This window comes from Nyctibius grandis, chromosome Z (genome assembly GCF_013368605.1).
Source record: "Nyctibius grandis isolate bNycGra1 chromosome Z, bNycGra1.pri, whole genome shotgun sequence".
NCBI classification, from domain to species: Eukaryota; Metazoa; Chordata; class Aves; order Nyctibiiformes; family Nyctibiidae; genus Nyctibius; species Nyctibius grandis.
Genome location: NC_090695.1, coordinates 27,241,422 through 27,254,117, shown reverse-complemented (window position 1 = coordinate 27,254,117; position 12,696 = coordinate 27,241,422). Strand labels below are relative to the sequence as shown.

General features: G+C 40.9%; 1 protein-coding gene across 6 annotated transcripts in view; it reads left to right on the top strand.

The window, feature by feature from the left end:
• The window catches only part of LNPEP (leucyl and cystinyl aminopeptidase), a 71,898-nt gene that overhangs the window by 45,049 nt on the left and 14,153 nt on the right, over positions 1-12,696 (top strand). For all 6 annotated transcript variants that reach the window (XM_068422142.1, XM_068422146.1, XM_068422143.1 and 3 more), the window contains 2 exons: positions 4,464-4,595; positions 8,435-8,566. In XM_068422142.1, coding sequence (XP_068278243.1) covers positions 4,464-4,595; positions 8,435-8,566 — 264 coding nt within the window. The remainder of the gene's footprint in view (positions 1-4,463; positions 4,596-8,434; positions 8,567-12,696) is intronic.

Here is a 12,696-nt window from a genome sequence, read left to right as displayed (position 1 = left end):
GGAAGGGATACCTGCTACTGCTGTAAAGCATCCCTGTCACTGAATGCAGGCAGAGAAACAAATACTAGTGAAACTAGGTGGAGGAGGTACTGGAGAGACTGATTTTGCATCCTAGGTAAAGGTGTCTCCTAGAAGAGGAGGTACTTGGGCTCTGGAACCGGCTTCCAGGAGTATTTATGTGATTTGCATTAGTCACGTGATTAAAAACTTGATGCATACTGACCATTACCTGCTTCCTGGATTGCACTCTCAGCGTTCTGAATGAGTGGGAGTTTTGAGTTCTTAATTCATCCTTGTTACTGCATTAGGAAACTTGGGTTGCTGACTTGGTTCAATAGAATTCTTTCTTGGAGCTAAGTGTTTAAAAAGTTTTTCATTTAGCCTAGCTTGGTTGTTGAGGTTGATGATGGCCACTGAAAGTATGTTTGTATAGCCATTCTGCTTGTTGGGTGCATATTTGGTGAGGGAAGGACAAAGAATTGTTTTAACAAGGACACATCTAACACTTGTATACTTCATTCTGAAAGCTGCCTGACAAGATGCCTTCACCAACATCTCATTTCACCAGTTGGTGGTGCCGGAATGTGTTTTGGTGAAAACAAAATCACTCCAAACTTCTGCATTCAAGAAGAATAGCTTTAAAATTTTAAACTTTAAAGGGTATCTTTACACAGATCTTACCCTTTTTATTTTTTTTGTAACCCTCAACTATGTAGAGGAAACTGGGATTTTTTTGCTCAAGTCTTGATGAAATGTAATGGACAAATATCAGTACAATCAGCTTCTTTTCAGTATCTGGGGTTGTCTCGTTCTGGTAACAACGTATTAAATTCAAATATCTTCATTCTAAAAGAGAAGAAGGAAAAGACTTTGGTACTGGGATCACTAGATAAGGTGGTGTTTTCATTCACACAAATATCACTGTAGTGAGTAATTTCCCTAGATTTCATGCTTTTAATATTAAGCATACTAAAGAAGTCATGCTTTTGCATTCCTTGCTTCCTGTAAATGGACTGAAAACATTGGTGAGCCAAATCTGAAATTGGGCACATACTTAATTAGTAGGTACTTTTATTTTCTCTAGTGCCAATGATGCATTTACCTGAGTGTCACCGTTTAAGGCTCTATTCTCCATTAGGCTTCCGCACTGGCCATATAGGGCTGTTAAAGGGTGAGTGAGTCTTGCTAATCACTCCTTGATTTTTTAGTTGTCGAATAAGTATATGAATGGGGATCAGGGAGTCTCAGTTGGTGCAGTACTGTTGCTGGTGCACCATTGTGTTAGCAATTGGCACCTGTTGTTCTTCTACCTTCATCAACCCCATAACAGAAGGATCCTTTGAGAGGCCAGGCAAGGTAGACAGCTGTGTAATGTTCTCAGTCTCTACACCTGCTATACCAAAGGCCCACCTATACACTTCTGGGTCCTTGAAGTACCCTCTCCTTGGGTAGTCCATGCACGGAGCGTCTAGGCTAGTCACAATGGGGTGCTTTTCCCACTTATTACCAGTTAGGCTCACTTTGGCCTCCAGTACAGGTAATTCTTGAGATCCCCGCGTCACTCCAGAAATGTTGATCGGTTCTGTCCCTGTGTGATTCGATGGCATCAGGGTGCGCTGTGCACCAGTGTCTACCAGGACTTTATACCCTTGTGGTTCTGACGTGCCAGGCCATCAGATCCACAGAGTCCAATAAACTCAGTTATCGCTCTCCTCCACCTGGTTGGAGGCAGGGCCCCTCTAATCCTGTTTACTTGTGCCTGGTAGGGAGAGATTAGAATCCCATCTACCCTGACTGGAGATCTGCCTACTGGAAACTGGTGCAACCACCTTCCTGGTAAAACTCCCTTGTGTATTTGTTTTACCTTGCAAGTCGTGTACTCATGTCCGTAGGGCAGGAGTAGGTTTTCCATCCCATCTGCTCATGTCCTCTCCATAGTCACACAGGGTATGCCACAGGTCACCTCGAGGCATACTCCGTCTCTCTTGGGCTGGTCTTGTGGGAGGGCATTTTCTCTGGATGGCTGTGACGCGGGTCCGTGCAAGTGGTTAGTAAGGTCTATTCTCCATCTTGGACAGCTTGTCAAACAGTCTATCAAATATATTCTCAGATTTCTTAGTCATTTTTTCCACAGCCAAGACACAGGCCTGTAGGGGAGGGGAGAGACTGTCTTCATACTGTTGTGTTTGGTTAGCCACATCACTCACAGTTGGTAGTTCTCCCTCTCCTCCCCAGACTAATACTGACAATGTGTGGGCATATGTTGATGGGGCAGTCTGCACCAACTTCTGCAACATAGGTCACTTGCATGGCATTTCATCAGGATATACAATTTTTTGTGGGTTACTATAGATCATCTCTCACACAGCAAGTTCTTTCAGGTACTTGATACCTTTTTCCATGTTGGTCCATTTACTTGGGCAGCATCCAATATTGTTCCTAAAGGGATGCCTGGTTTTTATGGCTGAAAAGAGTCAACTCCAGAGGCTAAGAGTGTTTGCCTTTTTCCCAAGTGCCTTATCAATTCCCCATTCTCTGACCAGGGATCCCAACTGCTTGGCTTCTTTACCCTCCAAGTCCAAGCTATTGGCCTTGTTATCCCAGTATCAGAGGCAACTAGGTGGTAAGTGGCTCACCTTCATGGTGCCTAAAATCTTTCCACGTACTCCATAACTCCTTCAGGGATAGGAAGTGGACCATTACCTCTGCGTCCGACTCTTCGTCCTGCAATGGCCCTTATTGAGAAGGACATTCTCTCTTGCCTTTGTCCTCTCTTTCCTCCACTACATGAACGGATTTTCTTTTGTGCTTTTCTTTGTCCTTTCTCCAAGTTACCGGGGCGACTGATACTGACACGGGCTGAGTAGGAGCAGCCATAGCATCTGTCACCAAGGTTGGTGTAGCTGCGGTGCCCATTGCCGGAGTTGGACTAGTGGAAGTGCCCATTGTTGGAGTTGGCATGGGTGCACTGTATGTTGCCAAGGCAGCACAAGTTGTAGGAGTTGAGATGGCTTCATAACACCTGTACCTGCGCCAATATTTAATTTTATACCACACCTGAAAAATGTTTAGGAAAACCAATAATAGCAGCATGTTACTATGATGGTCCCAAGAAAATTCCAAATTCCCAAAATCTAGTAGAGTGAGCTTGGCAGAAAAACAAAAAGTATGATTTCCCAAAGTAAAATTGAAAATGTTCCATGCTGCCCATCACTGTTTCATAGAGATAAACGATTGGAGTGATAATGGCCCACTTTCTCATGGAGTAGGTCAATAGTAAATCCCATAACAAAGCAATGCCTTTCACCCAGCCCCCAGAACTGACAAACCACACACAAATGCTAGTAAACAACACATATGGCAGGTAAGGCAATATTAAGGCACTTAAGTCAGAACAAAGCTCTATGAAAACATGATAAAAAACTGTGCCCAGTGACAAAGAAGTCAGCATGTTGTGAGCTGTTTTAATTTCCAACCCCTTGAGAGTCTCAAAGGGAGAAATCTGATATTCTCTTGATGGAGCTATCTGGGTCTCCTCTCACCAGAGCTGGAACACGAACTACGCAGGCAACCAGTCAGAGCCCCTCTCAAGTCCCAGGTTGGGTGCCAATAAATCTGTCACTGTTTAAGGCTGAGTGGGCTGTTAAGAGGATGACAGACACTCTATTAACCCTTTCCTTCCCCAGAGGGGAAAAGGAATAGAGAAAAGGGAGAGAGATTTACAAGTTGGAAAGTTAAAACAGTTTTAATAAACAATAACAATGAAAAAGAGTATAATAAATAACGAACTATATACGAAACCACTATTGAGCTCCCCTGATGATGATCGTGTCACCACTGACACTGCAGGGTCAGCACTGGGGAGTCCTGAACCAGTTGCGGCAGCAGGTGGGAACCAGGTTCAGGAGCAAAGGCAGAAGCGCAGACAGAGTCCTCCCCAGATGTCAGCCAAAGGGGAAGAGAGTGTGACCTTCGTGGTCCCTCAGCTTTAAACCGAGTCTCACGTGGGTGGGATGAAATACTTTGTTGGTCAGTTTTGGGTCACGTGTCCTGTCCGCTCCTCCCCACAGGTGCGACACTTCTATGGCCTCTCCTTTGTGGAACAAAGAGACCAAACAGGGACCCTAGTTTCCACAGCAATAAGCATGTGTAGTCAACTTCAGAAAATACAGTCACTTAAAAGAAACTTAACTGAAAGTTCTGTCCTGTTCCAAACCAGGACACTGAGACAGGAGCTTAAGGGTCTGCATAATGATGTAAACTCAGGAGTGAGATTCCATTGCTAAAATGTGGCAGGGAAAGACATTTTACGAATGCTATCCTGAACAATTCTTTTGCTGTCTCCATTGGCAGGAAGGCAAGCAATGGCACGTTAGACCAATGGAAGAGCAAAGAGACGTTTACCGTTCTGCTTGCCATGTATGTTCTAGCTTCTCAGATACTTACAAATGTTTCTCTTCTAGGATGAAGATTTCCTTAATTTAATTTTCAAGGCTATGATGAAGGATTCCTTGAACTCTTCACATCCAGTCTCTTCTGCTGTTCAGTCTTCAGAGCAAATTGAAGAAATGTTTGATGCATTTTCTTATATCAAGGTAACTTTAAAAACATTTTGAAATATTTGGAAAGTGATATATTAGCTATTGAAAACATGAATGTGGAATCATAGAATCATAGAATCGTTTTGGTTGGAAAAGATCTTTAAGATCATCAAGTCCAAATATTAACATAACACTGCCAAGTCCACCACTAAACCATGTCCCTAAGTGCCATGTCTACATGTCTTAAATACTTCCAGGGGTGGTGGTTCAACCACTTCCCTCAGCAGCCTATTCCAATATTTGACAACCCTTTCGGTGAAGAAATTTTTCCTGATATCCAATCTCAGCCTCTCCTGGCGCAACTTGAGGCCATTTCCCCTTGTCCTATTGCTTGTTACTTGGGAGAAGAGACTGACACCCACCTCACTACAACCTCCTTTCAGGTAGTTGTAGAGAGCAATAAGGTCTCCCCTGAGCCTCTTTTTCTGCAGACTAAACAACCCCAGTTCACTCAGCTGCTCCTCATAAGACTTGTGCTCTAGATCCTTCACCAGCTTTGTTGCCCTTCTTTGGACTCACTCCAGCACCTCAATGTCTTTCTTGTAGTGAGGGGCCCAAAACTGAACACAGTATTTGAGGTGCAGCCTCACCAGTGCCAAGTACAGGGGGATGATCACTTCCCCGGTCCTGCTGGCCACACTATTTCTGATACAAGGCAGGATGCTGTTGGCCTTCTTGGCCACCTGGGCACACTGCTGGCTCATATTCAGCCAGTTATAGACCAACACCTCCAGGTCCTTTTCCACCAGGCAGCTTTCCAGCCACTCCTCCCAAGCCTGTAGTGTTGCGTGGGGTTGTTGTGGCCCAGATGCACTCAATCCCTTCGTCCAGATCGTTGATAAAGATGTTAAAGAGAACTGGCCCCAATACCGAGCCCTGGGGAACACCACTTGTGACTGGCCACCAACTGGATTTAACTCCATTCCCCACAACTCTTTGGGCTTGGCCATCCAGTTTTTTACCCAGTGAAGCGTACACCCATCCAAGCCATGAGCAGTCAGTTTCTCCAGGAGAATGCTATGGGAAATGGTGTCAAAGGCTTTACTAAAGTCTAGGTAGATATCATCCACATGAGTAAGTAGACATATACTGAAAATTGTTTGGGGGTGATTTACACCTAGCACAAACGATACAGAATCTCTCAGTAGTGTTTCTGAGTGTCTACATAGCTTTTAATTAGGAAAAGTTTATATACGTGTATTTGTGTCCTTACCTAACATTATTCTGCTTGGTGCATGGTTCAGCACAAAGCAAAATACTCATAAAGATCTAAGAGGGTACCCAGTAGGAGAAACAAAATATCCAGTTAGACATATATTCTTTTTCTGATAGCAGACTCTAACAAGTGCTTAAGAAAAGAGTAATAGCAAGGTACTTTTTGAAATAATCACTCCTTTTTATACTCTCTGTTTTTAAAAAACGTTATTTTAGAGACTTCCTGACCTGGAGGCTTGCATCAGGAATATGAAATTATTTCACTGCATATCCTGGTTGTCTGCAACTTGATTATTTCTAATGTCTAGGGTTGTGTGTGAGGTTTATCTTTTTAAAGCTTCACAGTGCCTCACTTGATAATGCATGAGAGAGCAAATATCTGTATTTGCCAAATTTTTACTCACATTGTCTCAGGTTTTAGATACTGTGTCCCATGATATTGGTAGTATTGGAGGAAAACCTTTTATATGTTTTGGATTAGGTGTCATTTTTTCTCCCGCTGTCTGTGTATCTTTCATCTAATAAGAAACCATGGGAACAGCTAGTGCTTACTAGAAAATAGACAAATACTACATCTTCCTCTGCTCAATGAAATGCAGTTCCCACAGCTGTCTTGGTTTGTCTCTTCTGATTTCTTCTTGCAAGTCTCAACTGGTCAACACGTGTTGTCTGGCATTCTTGAGTAGTCTGAGATGCCAAATGGACCTACAATAGTGATGGGCTTCAATTTATTTTGGTCTCTGTTTTCTGAACCACAAGAACAGAGATGTGTGATTTTCAGCTTCCTTTGATTGTGAAATGGATTTGGTTTCTCTCCCTAAGCTGTATATGAAAAGGCATGGCTGTTGTTTCATGCTTCAGAGGCACTGTCTCAAGTAATTCCCTTTTTGGTGAGCTTCTGGAAGCTATGCATCATGCACGATCATGTCTGTAGGCAACTAACTTCAGAGGTAACAATTCTGTCACTCTTTGCCTGATCAAAACTCTGTATAATTTTAATGGAAATATTCCATAAGTGATGGGGGCTGGAGTTTCAGTCAATTAGTAAAGCGTTATATTTGGAGAATTACTTTATTACTTTATTACTACTACTAAGTATGTGCACCTTCTGAACAGAAATGTAGCAACGTGTACCTTTGAGTTTAGGAGCTAATAATAGAAGTTTTGCCCTTGTATTGTCAGAAGCAGATTTTTCATGGCTGCTTTCTATGTTTGAGAGGCTTTCATTGCATAGCTCTTAATTCAGGCATGCAGTCTTTGTATTCCACTACTCCTGGCCCTGTATCTTCGCTAACACTCTTGGCAATTGAGTGGGAAGACACTTGCAACATGGTCCCTAATCAGCTAAGGGGGGCCTGTTATTGAATTGTACAAGTTTCTTTGTTTTACTATACTACCAAATGACACAGATTAGTAGGTGGCCTCTACATTTTTCTGTCTGGAATAGGAATTACTGTACAAAATTATTTTTAGCCTGTTTTTTTTGCAAGAGTATCAGTAAACCTAACACTCAAGGGTGGGACAGCAATCCACCTGCAACAAGAAAGTGTTTGGGAGGATATGACAGTAAGAAAAACAAAGTAGTAGAGCTATAGGTTAAGTATGGATGCATGGAAGAGAGGAAATTATGACCATATTATTAAAAACTATAGTAAGGGGTATTCCTGCAGTTTCATGAATAATTAGATTAACCAGGCAGCCTTCAGTTTCAGGCAAGATGTTACTTAAATTCCAAAACTTGAATTTGGAATGTGTAAGAACCATACATTCTCACATTAAAATTTGCCTTTTAATTTTTTTCTTAATCCTTTCTCAGAAATAGTGCCAAAAATATGAAGTGCACTTTTAAACTTTTCATGATCATTCAGTTTTACGGTATGCAAGTCCTCAGGCAATGTATTTATCAGTGGCTGTGACACAGAAGCTTTTCTATGGAAAGGAAATGGCTTTCAGCTACGTTTAAAAAAAGCAAAACCCGACATCTTTCTGTCTACACACTCATGGCCACCTTGGTACTAGAACCACTCAGTTGCTGCTTTTTTTAACAAAACATGGCTGTATTTAAACACTGTCAAAATGCATTTGTCCTTCTACAGTCAATTCCAGCCTACTAAGTGTATCTCATCTTTTTCCTTTAATTTTAGATTTTTGACATAACTGCAGATCATATGACTGTTAAACACTGTCTCACAAGTGCAGTTCTGTACCCTACAGAAGAGTATTGCTAATGAAATATAAACAGGAGAGACTTATCAGTAAAAAGGCAATATTTTTGAGATGTTAACTGGAAAAAAAATGTCAAGCTCTGTTAGACTGTTTTGTAACAGTATTTTGAGCCTTTGAAATATTAAAAAATACTTTTTTTCCAAAGCAACTGGGAAAAAAATTAAAGCTGTATTAGCCTTTTTTGTAACTGTATTTGGAGTTTATGAAATACTAAAAAAATATTTTTCCAAGGCAACTGAGTGTTAAGGTAATTATTCAAATGATAACATTTGGGATAAAATCTGCCAGCTTCTGAGTTATTCTTGTACTATGAAAGAGCTATAATATGCATATGCTTCAACAAGTTCTATAACTGTAATTTACAGTTCTTTTTCTTTTTTTCCTCCCTAAAGGGGGCTTCACTTCTTTTGATGCTGAAGCACTATCTCACTAAGGATGTCTTCCAGGCTGGCATTGAGGTATACTTGCATAATCACAACTATGGATCTGCCCGGAGTGATGACTTGTGGGACAGCATGAATGAGGTATCCATCTTTGATACGCTGCTCTTGTTTTTTCACTTCTCTAAGTGTGTTGTAAATTTTGACTTATTTCCTTGTTTATGAAAGAAATAAGATAATACACTGCAGGTAAATACTCTGAAGTTCTTGCTCATCGTAGTCCAAAGTTCTGTCATACAGATATGGAGATTCCTGTAGCTTCTAGGACTCCATTGAGTATCATCCCAAAAAAGCACTGGAAGTGAGTATGCACTACCACGCACATCCATATGTATGGACACGTCAGTATATGCGTATTCTCTCTAGAGTTGCCTTGTTAGTGTGTTAAGACCAGAATAAAAATAGTCATCTTAAATGCAGGACAAAACTTTACTTTCAAGGAACAGCTGAATCTAACTACTGTAGAGGTCCTGGGATACTCTCTACTAGTGTAACAGTTTCAGTGACAGCTTCTGTTTCAACAAGCAGTGCAGGAATTGTAGGAAAACAAATTGCAGGGGACAATTTAGTTCAGCAGCTCTCAAATGGTAAGGCATAAGGTTGTGTCTGATTAAAGTGGATGTGGAGGAAGAGAGTGAAGGCACAAGAAAGCAAGGGCATGGGCAGGAGAGAGCAAGGGCGAGAGATGGCAAGCCTGTGGGAGCCAGGGAGGGCAGGAGTGAGAGGGCACATGTGAAAAAGTGGGGAGAGATGGCAGGAGGGAGAGAAGGAGCAAGAGATGGTGAAGGAGGGAGAGAGAGCAAGGAAGGGATCAGGGTGTGAGAGAGCACATGAAGGGGAGAGAGGGGGGGGGGAGTGTGTGAGAGGGAGAGTGTGTGCAAGAGAGAGTGCAAGAGAGAGAGTGATCCCACCAAGAAGGAGCCGATGAGTATCCCCAGGGAGTGTCAAGGTAGTTGTATAAGGGAAGGGAACAGATTTCCCTGTCAGTGTGTGTTCTGCATAGTATGTATTAAAGTCTCTGAAATACATGTGAGGTTCCCTCACAGAAGCTGAGTAGTAGGCAGGATACTAACTTAATGTTTAGTTTTGGTTCTTGGCGTCTACCTTACAATATTTGAACTTATGCAGAACTGGAGCCGCTGTTAGTTACTGTCAGCTGTCACAGGTGGCTGTAAATTTGTGTGTTTAGTCATACACAATCACTAGTTTTCCAGCTAGTGATGGATTATTACTGATACCAGACTGTGGCTCTCTTATGACAGAGAACTCTTCTGTTTGTGTAGTGATTTTTATAGTGCAAAACAGACTTTCCTCTCCTCAACCTCTGCAAAACAGAGCCTCCTGACCCCATCCTCACTCATGCACACGTAGAGCACACACCACAGGGAGATGGTGGTATCCACATAGAGTGGCTAGGGAGGCCACACAGATGCCTCACATTTAATTAATGTGAGGGTTAACTGTTACTAGATGCAGGGCTTAGCTGTTACTAGAGCATGGGAAAAGAGTCGTTCTCAAAATTTTAGATTACTTGCTTAGTCTGTCTCCCTGGCTCAGAAAATAAATTTTTTTATTATAACCCTGCTCTTTGTCCATGGGCAAACTCAGCTTTTCTGCAAACTCAGCAGGCCTCTTTCTCCAGTCTTTTGGAACCTCAGTCATCATCTTGTAAGAGTCAAAAGTAACTGTTAAGCTACTCTGGGATTGCTTCATCCACCTGTATTTACTATTGTTAAATGAATCGCATCCAACCAACTTAGTAACATCTAACGTCAGAACTCAGTGTGTATTTCCTGTTTTGGTGAGAAACAGCCCTTTGTATTTGGTGCTAGTTTAATAGTTACCAAATTCCTGCTGACACCAGGTATTTAACAGCATTATCTGCCAGAAGTTGCCCTTCTGTGTGGAGGAACCCACCAAATGGTTCTTTAGATGTGTTCTGATGCTATTTACAATGTTTGCCTTTTCCTCTGTGTCCATTTCTGGCTGCACCTCATTTGAGTCTTGAGTCTTGAGTTCTTGAGTCTTTGGTTTGTTTTGTGGGTTTTTTTGCATGTGAGTGCTAATACTCCTGCGCTTTCATACACTTTCGTATTCCCTTTTTCCAAAGACTTATTGTTTAGCTGAACTGGTCTGGTATTGCAATGAGTTCATTTACATTTGGGCTTTTATTATTTCACTTTCCTGAGAAGGTAAATTTTCTGCACTACTTTCTTTCCACTGATTTTCACTTATTACCTCTCTGACTTTACTGAAATGTACTGTCCCTGTGTCCCTTTTCATTTGTTTTGGTATTCTTTCTGTCTTAATATTTTTCTTTCTGTATCTTGAATTCTTAATTTCTCTTGCTTTCTGATGGTCTTTCACCTTCAGATTCTCAGCGAGACTCTGTTGGTTAACAATAAAATCTAGACAGGCTGCATCTTTGATTACGTTCTCTGCCCTTGGTATCAAAAGTTCATGCATTCTACAGACTTGATGGAAAGTCTTTGCTGAATAATATTTTCCCCTAACAGGTGTCTGAATAATTAAAACTATATGAACTAGATGAATCTGAGTAGCTCCCACAAAATATTGTGTGCCTATCTGATCTTTGAGTTGACTGATACCATTATCAATGCCCTCGGACTCTAGCCAGTGGCTAGATCTGCTAAAAGCTTCTTTCACTGAGTCTCCCTTATGACAATTAAATCATTAGTATTATCATGTTTTGAGATCTTTGGTATCCATGTCAGTTGTTTCCCATATTTATGGTAATAGTAAAGACAAATCTACGATATTCAGCAAATGGACTGTCTCTTTTTCCTTTCACTCCTATTACTCATGCCTAGGCTGAAGGTGTTTGAAAATTCCAACCATAAAAGTGGCCTTTTCTTTGCTCATAATTTTTTGCTGTCCACACAGCAAAATGCACAATCATTTCTTAAGTCTTAACCTTCTCTGTGGAAATTGACAGTCATATTTGGAGTGAAGATGAGAAAACTGCATGTGAAGTAAATGAAAAATCTGTAACGTGGGAAGCAAGCTTTTTGTATACCTTACCTAGAGGGAAGAAGGATAACCGTATTTTCATGTGTTGCTTTCACTGGAGTTAGGAGCTGCTATTCAAAGAAGATATGTCAATAAAATCAATTAATGTAAATAAATTTTTTGCTATGATGAAACTATGAAACTATATTTCTAATAAATTGTTTTAATTTCAGGTGATTGGGTACGGTTCTATTTTGGAATAGAATTCTTTCAGTGGAGCAAATTTCAAATTTACTCATGTGTCTGTACAGATTAGACACAAATCTTTCTGCCAGTCTTTAGGTGGCTCACAATGTTAGCACAGAAAGACTGAGCTGCGAAACAGGCAATTTGGCAAGGTGCAAGTGTTAGACTTAATTAGTTTCCTGATCTCTTAACATTCCTCCTATCTTGGGTTTGGGGTTCTTTGGTTTGTTTTTTTTGGTCTGGCTGGCATTGATCTTATAGATTTATTGATGGTTTCAAAGTGTAAGAGGAAGGAAAGGAAAAGATAGTGGCAGAGAAAGTGAGAGCATACATTCAGCACATCTTGGGCAATTTATGAAGGGACTGCATAATGTAACATTGTAGTAACAATGATGATAGCCTGTGGTAACAAGACGGAGGATGAGGATTTAGCCAAGAGTGGGTTTTGGGAGTATGTAAAAAGTAAAAAAACATGTAGACTTCAAATTCTACAAATTTTAAACTTTTGATAGAGAATTGCTTCCCTGGAATTGAAAACTCTATTTAAAGTTTATGGTCATTCTCTACATAAATAATATAGTATTTTCCCATGAGGGTAAACTGTACATTTTATTGTTGGCTTGAACAGAGAACAGTGGGCAGTAAGTTGTTGATGAGGTAAAATAGAGAAAGACACTGTAAAGGTTGGTAAAAGTTAAATGTAACTCGAATAATGGTATATTAATTTCCTTGTATGCCTGATGGCTCAACCTAAAATGTATTTTTGTAAGTTAGGGAGCATACTGTCTTTTTCAGGTTGGATGATCATCTCTGCTAATAAAGAGGCAGTGATGTGTAGACATTATAAAGTACTTGTCCCTCAGTGGGAATGTAGTACAAACAGTTCCTGAAAGATTAGAAGAGGCTGGGGATTAAGCTATGCAGAGGCTGGTAAGTGGGAGGAGAGTGCTTGATATAAAGGATATGTTGTTTTTGTTGTACAAACACCATCGCTTTAA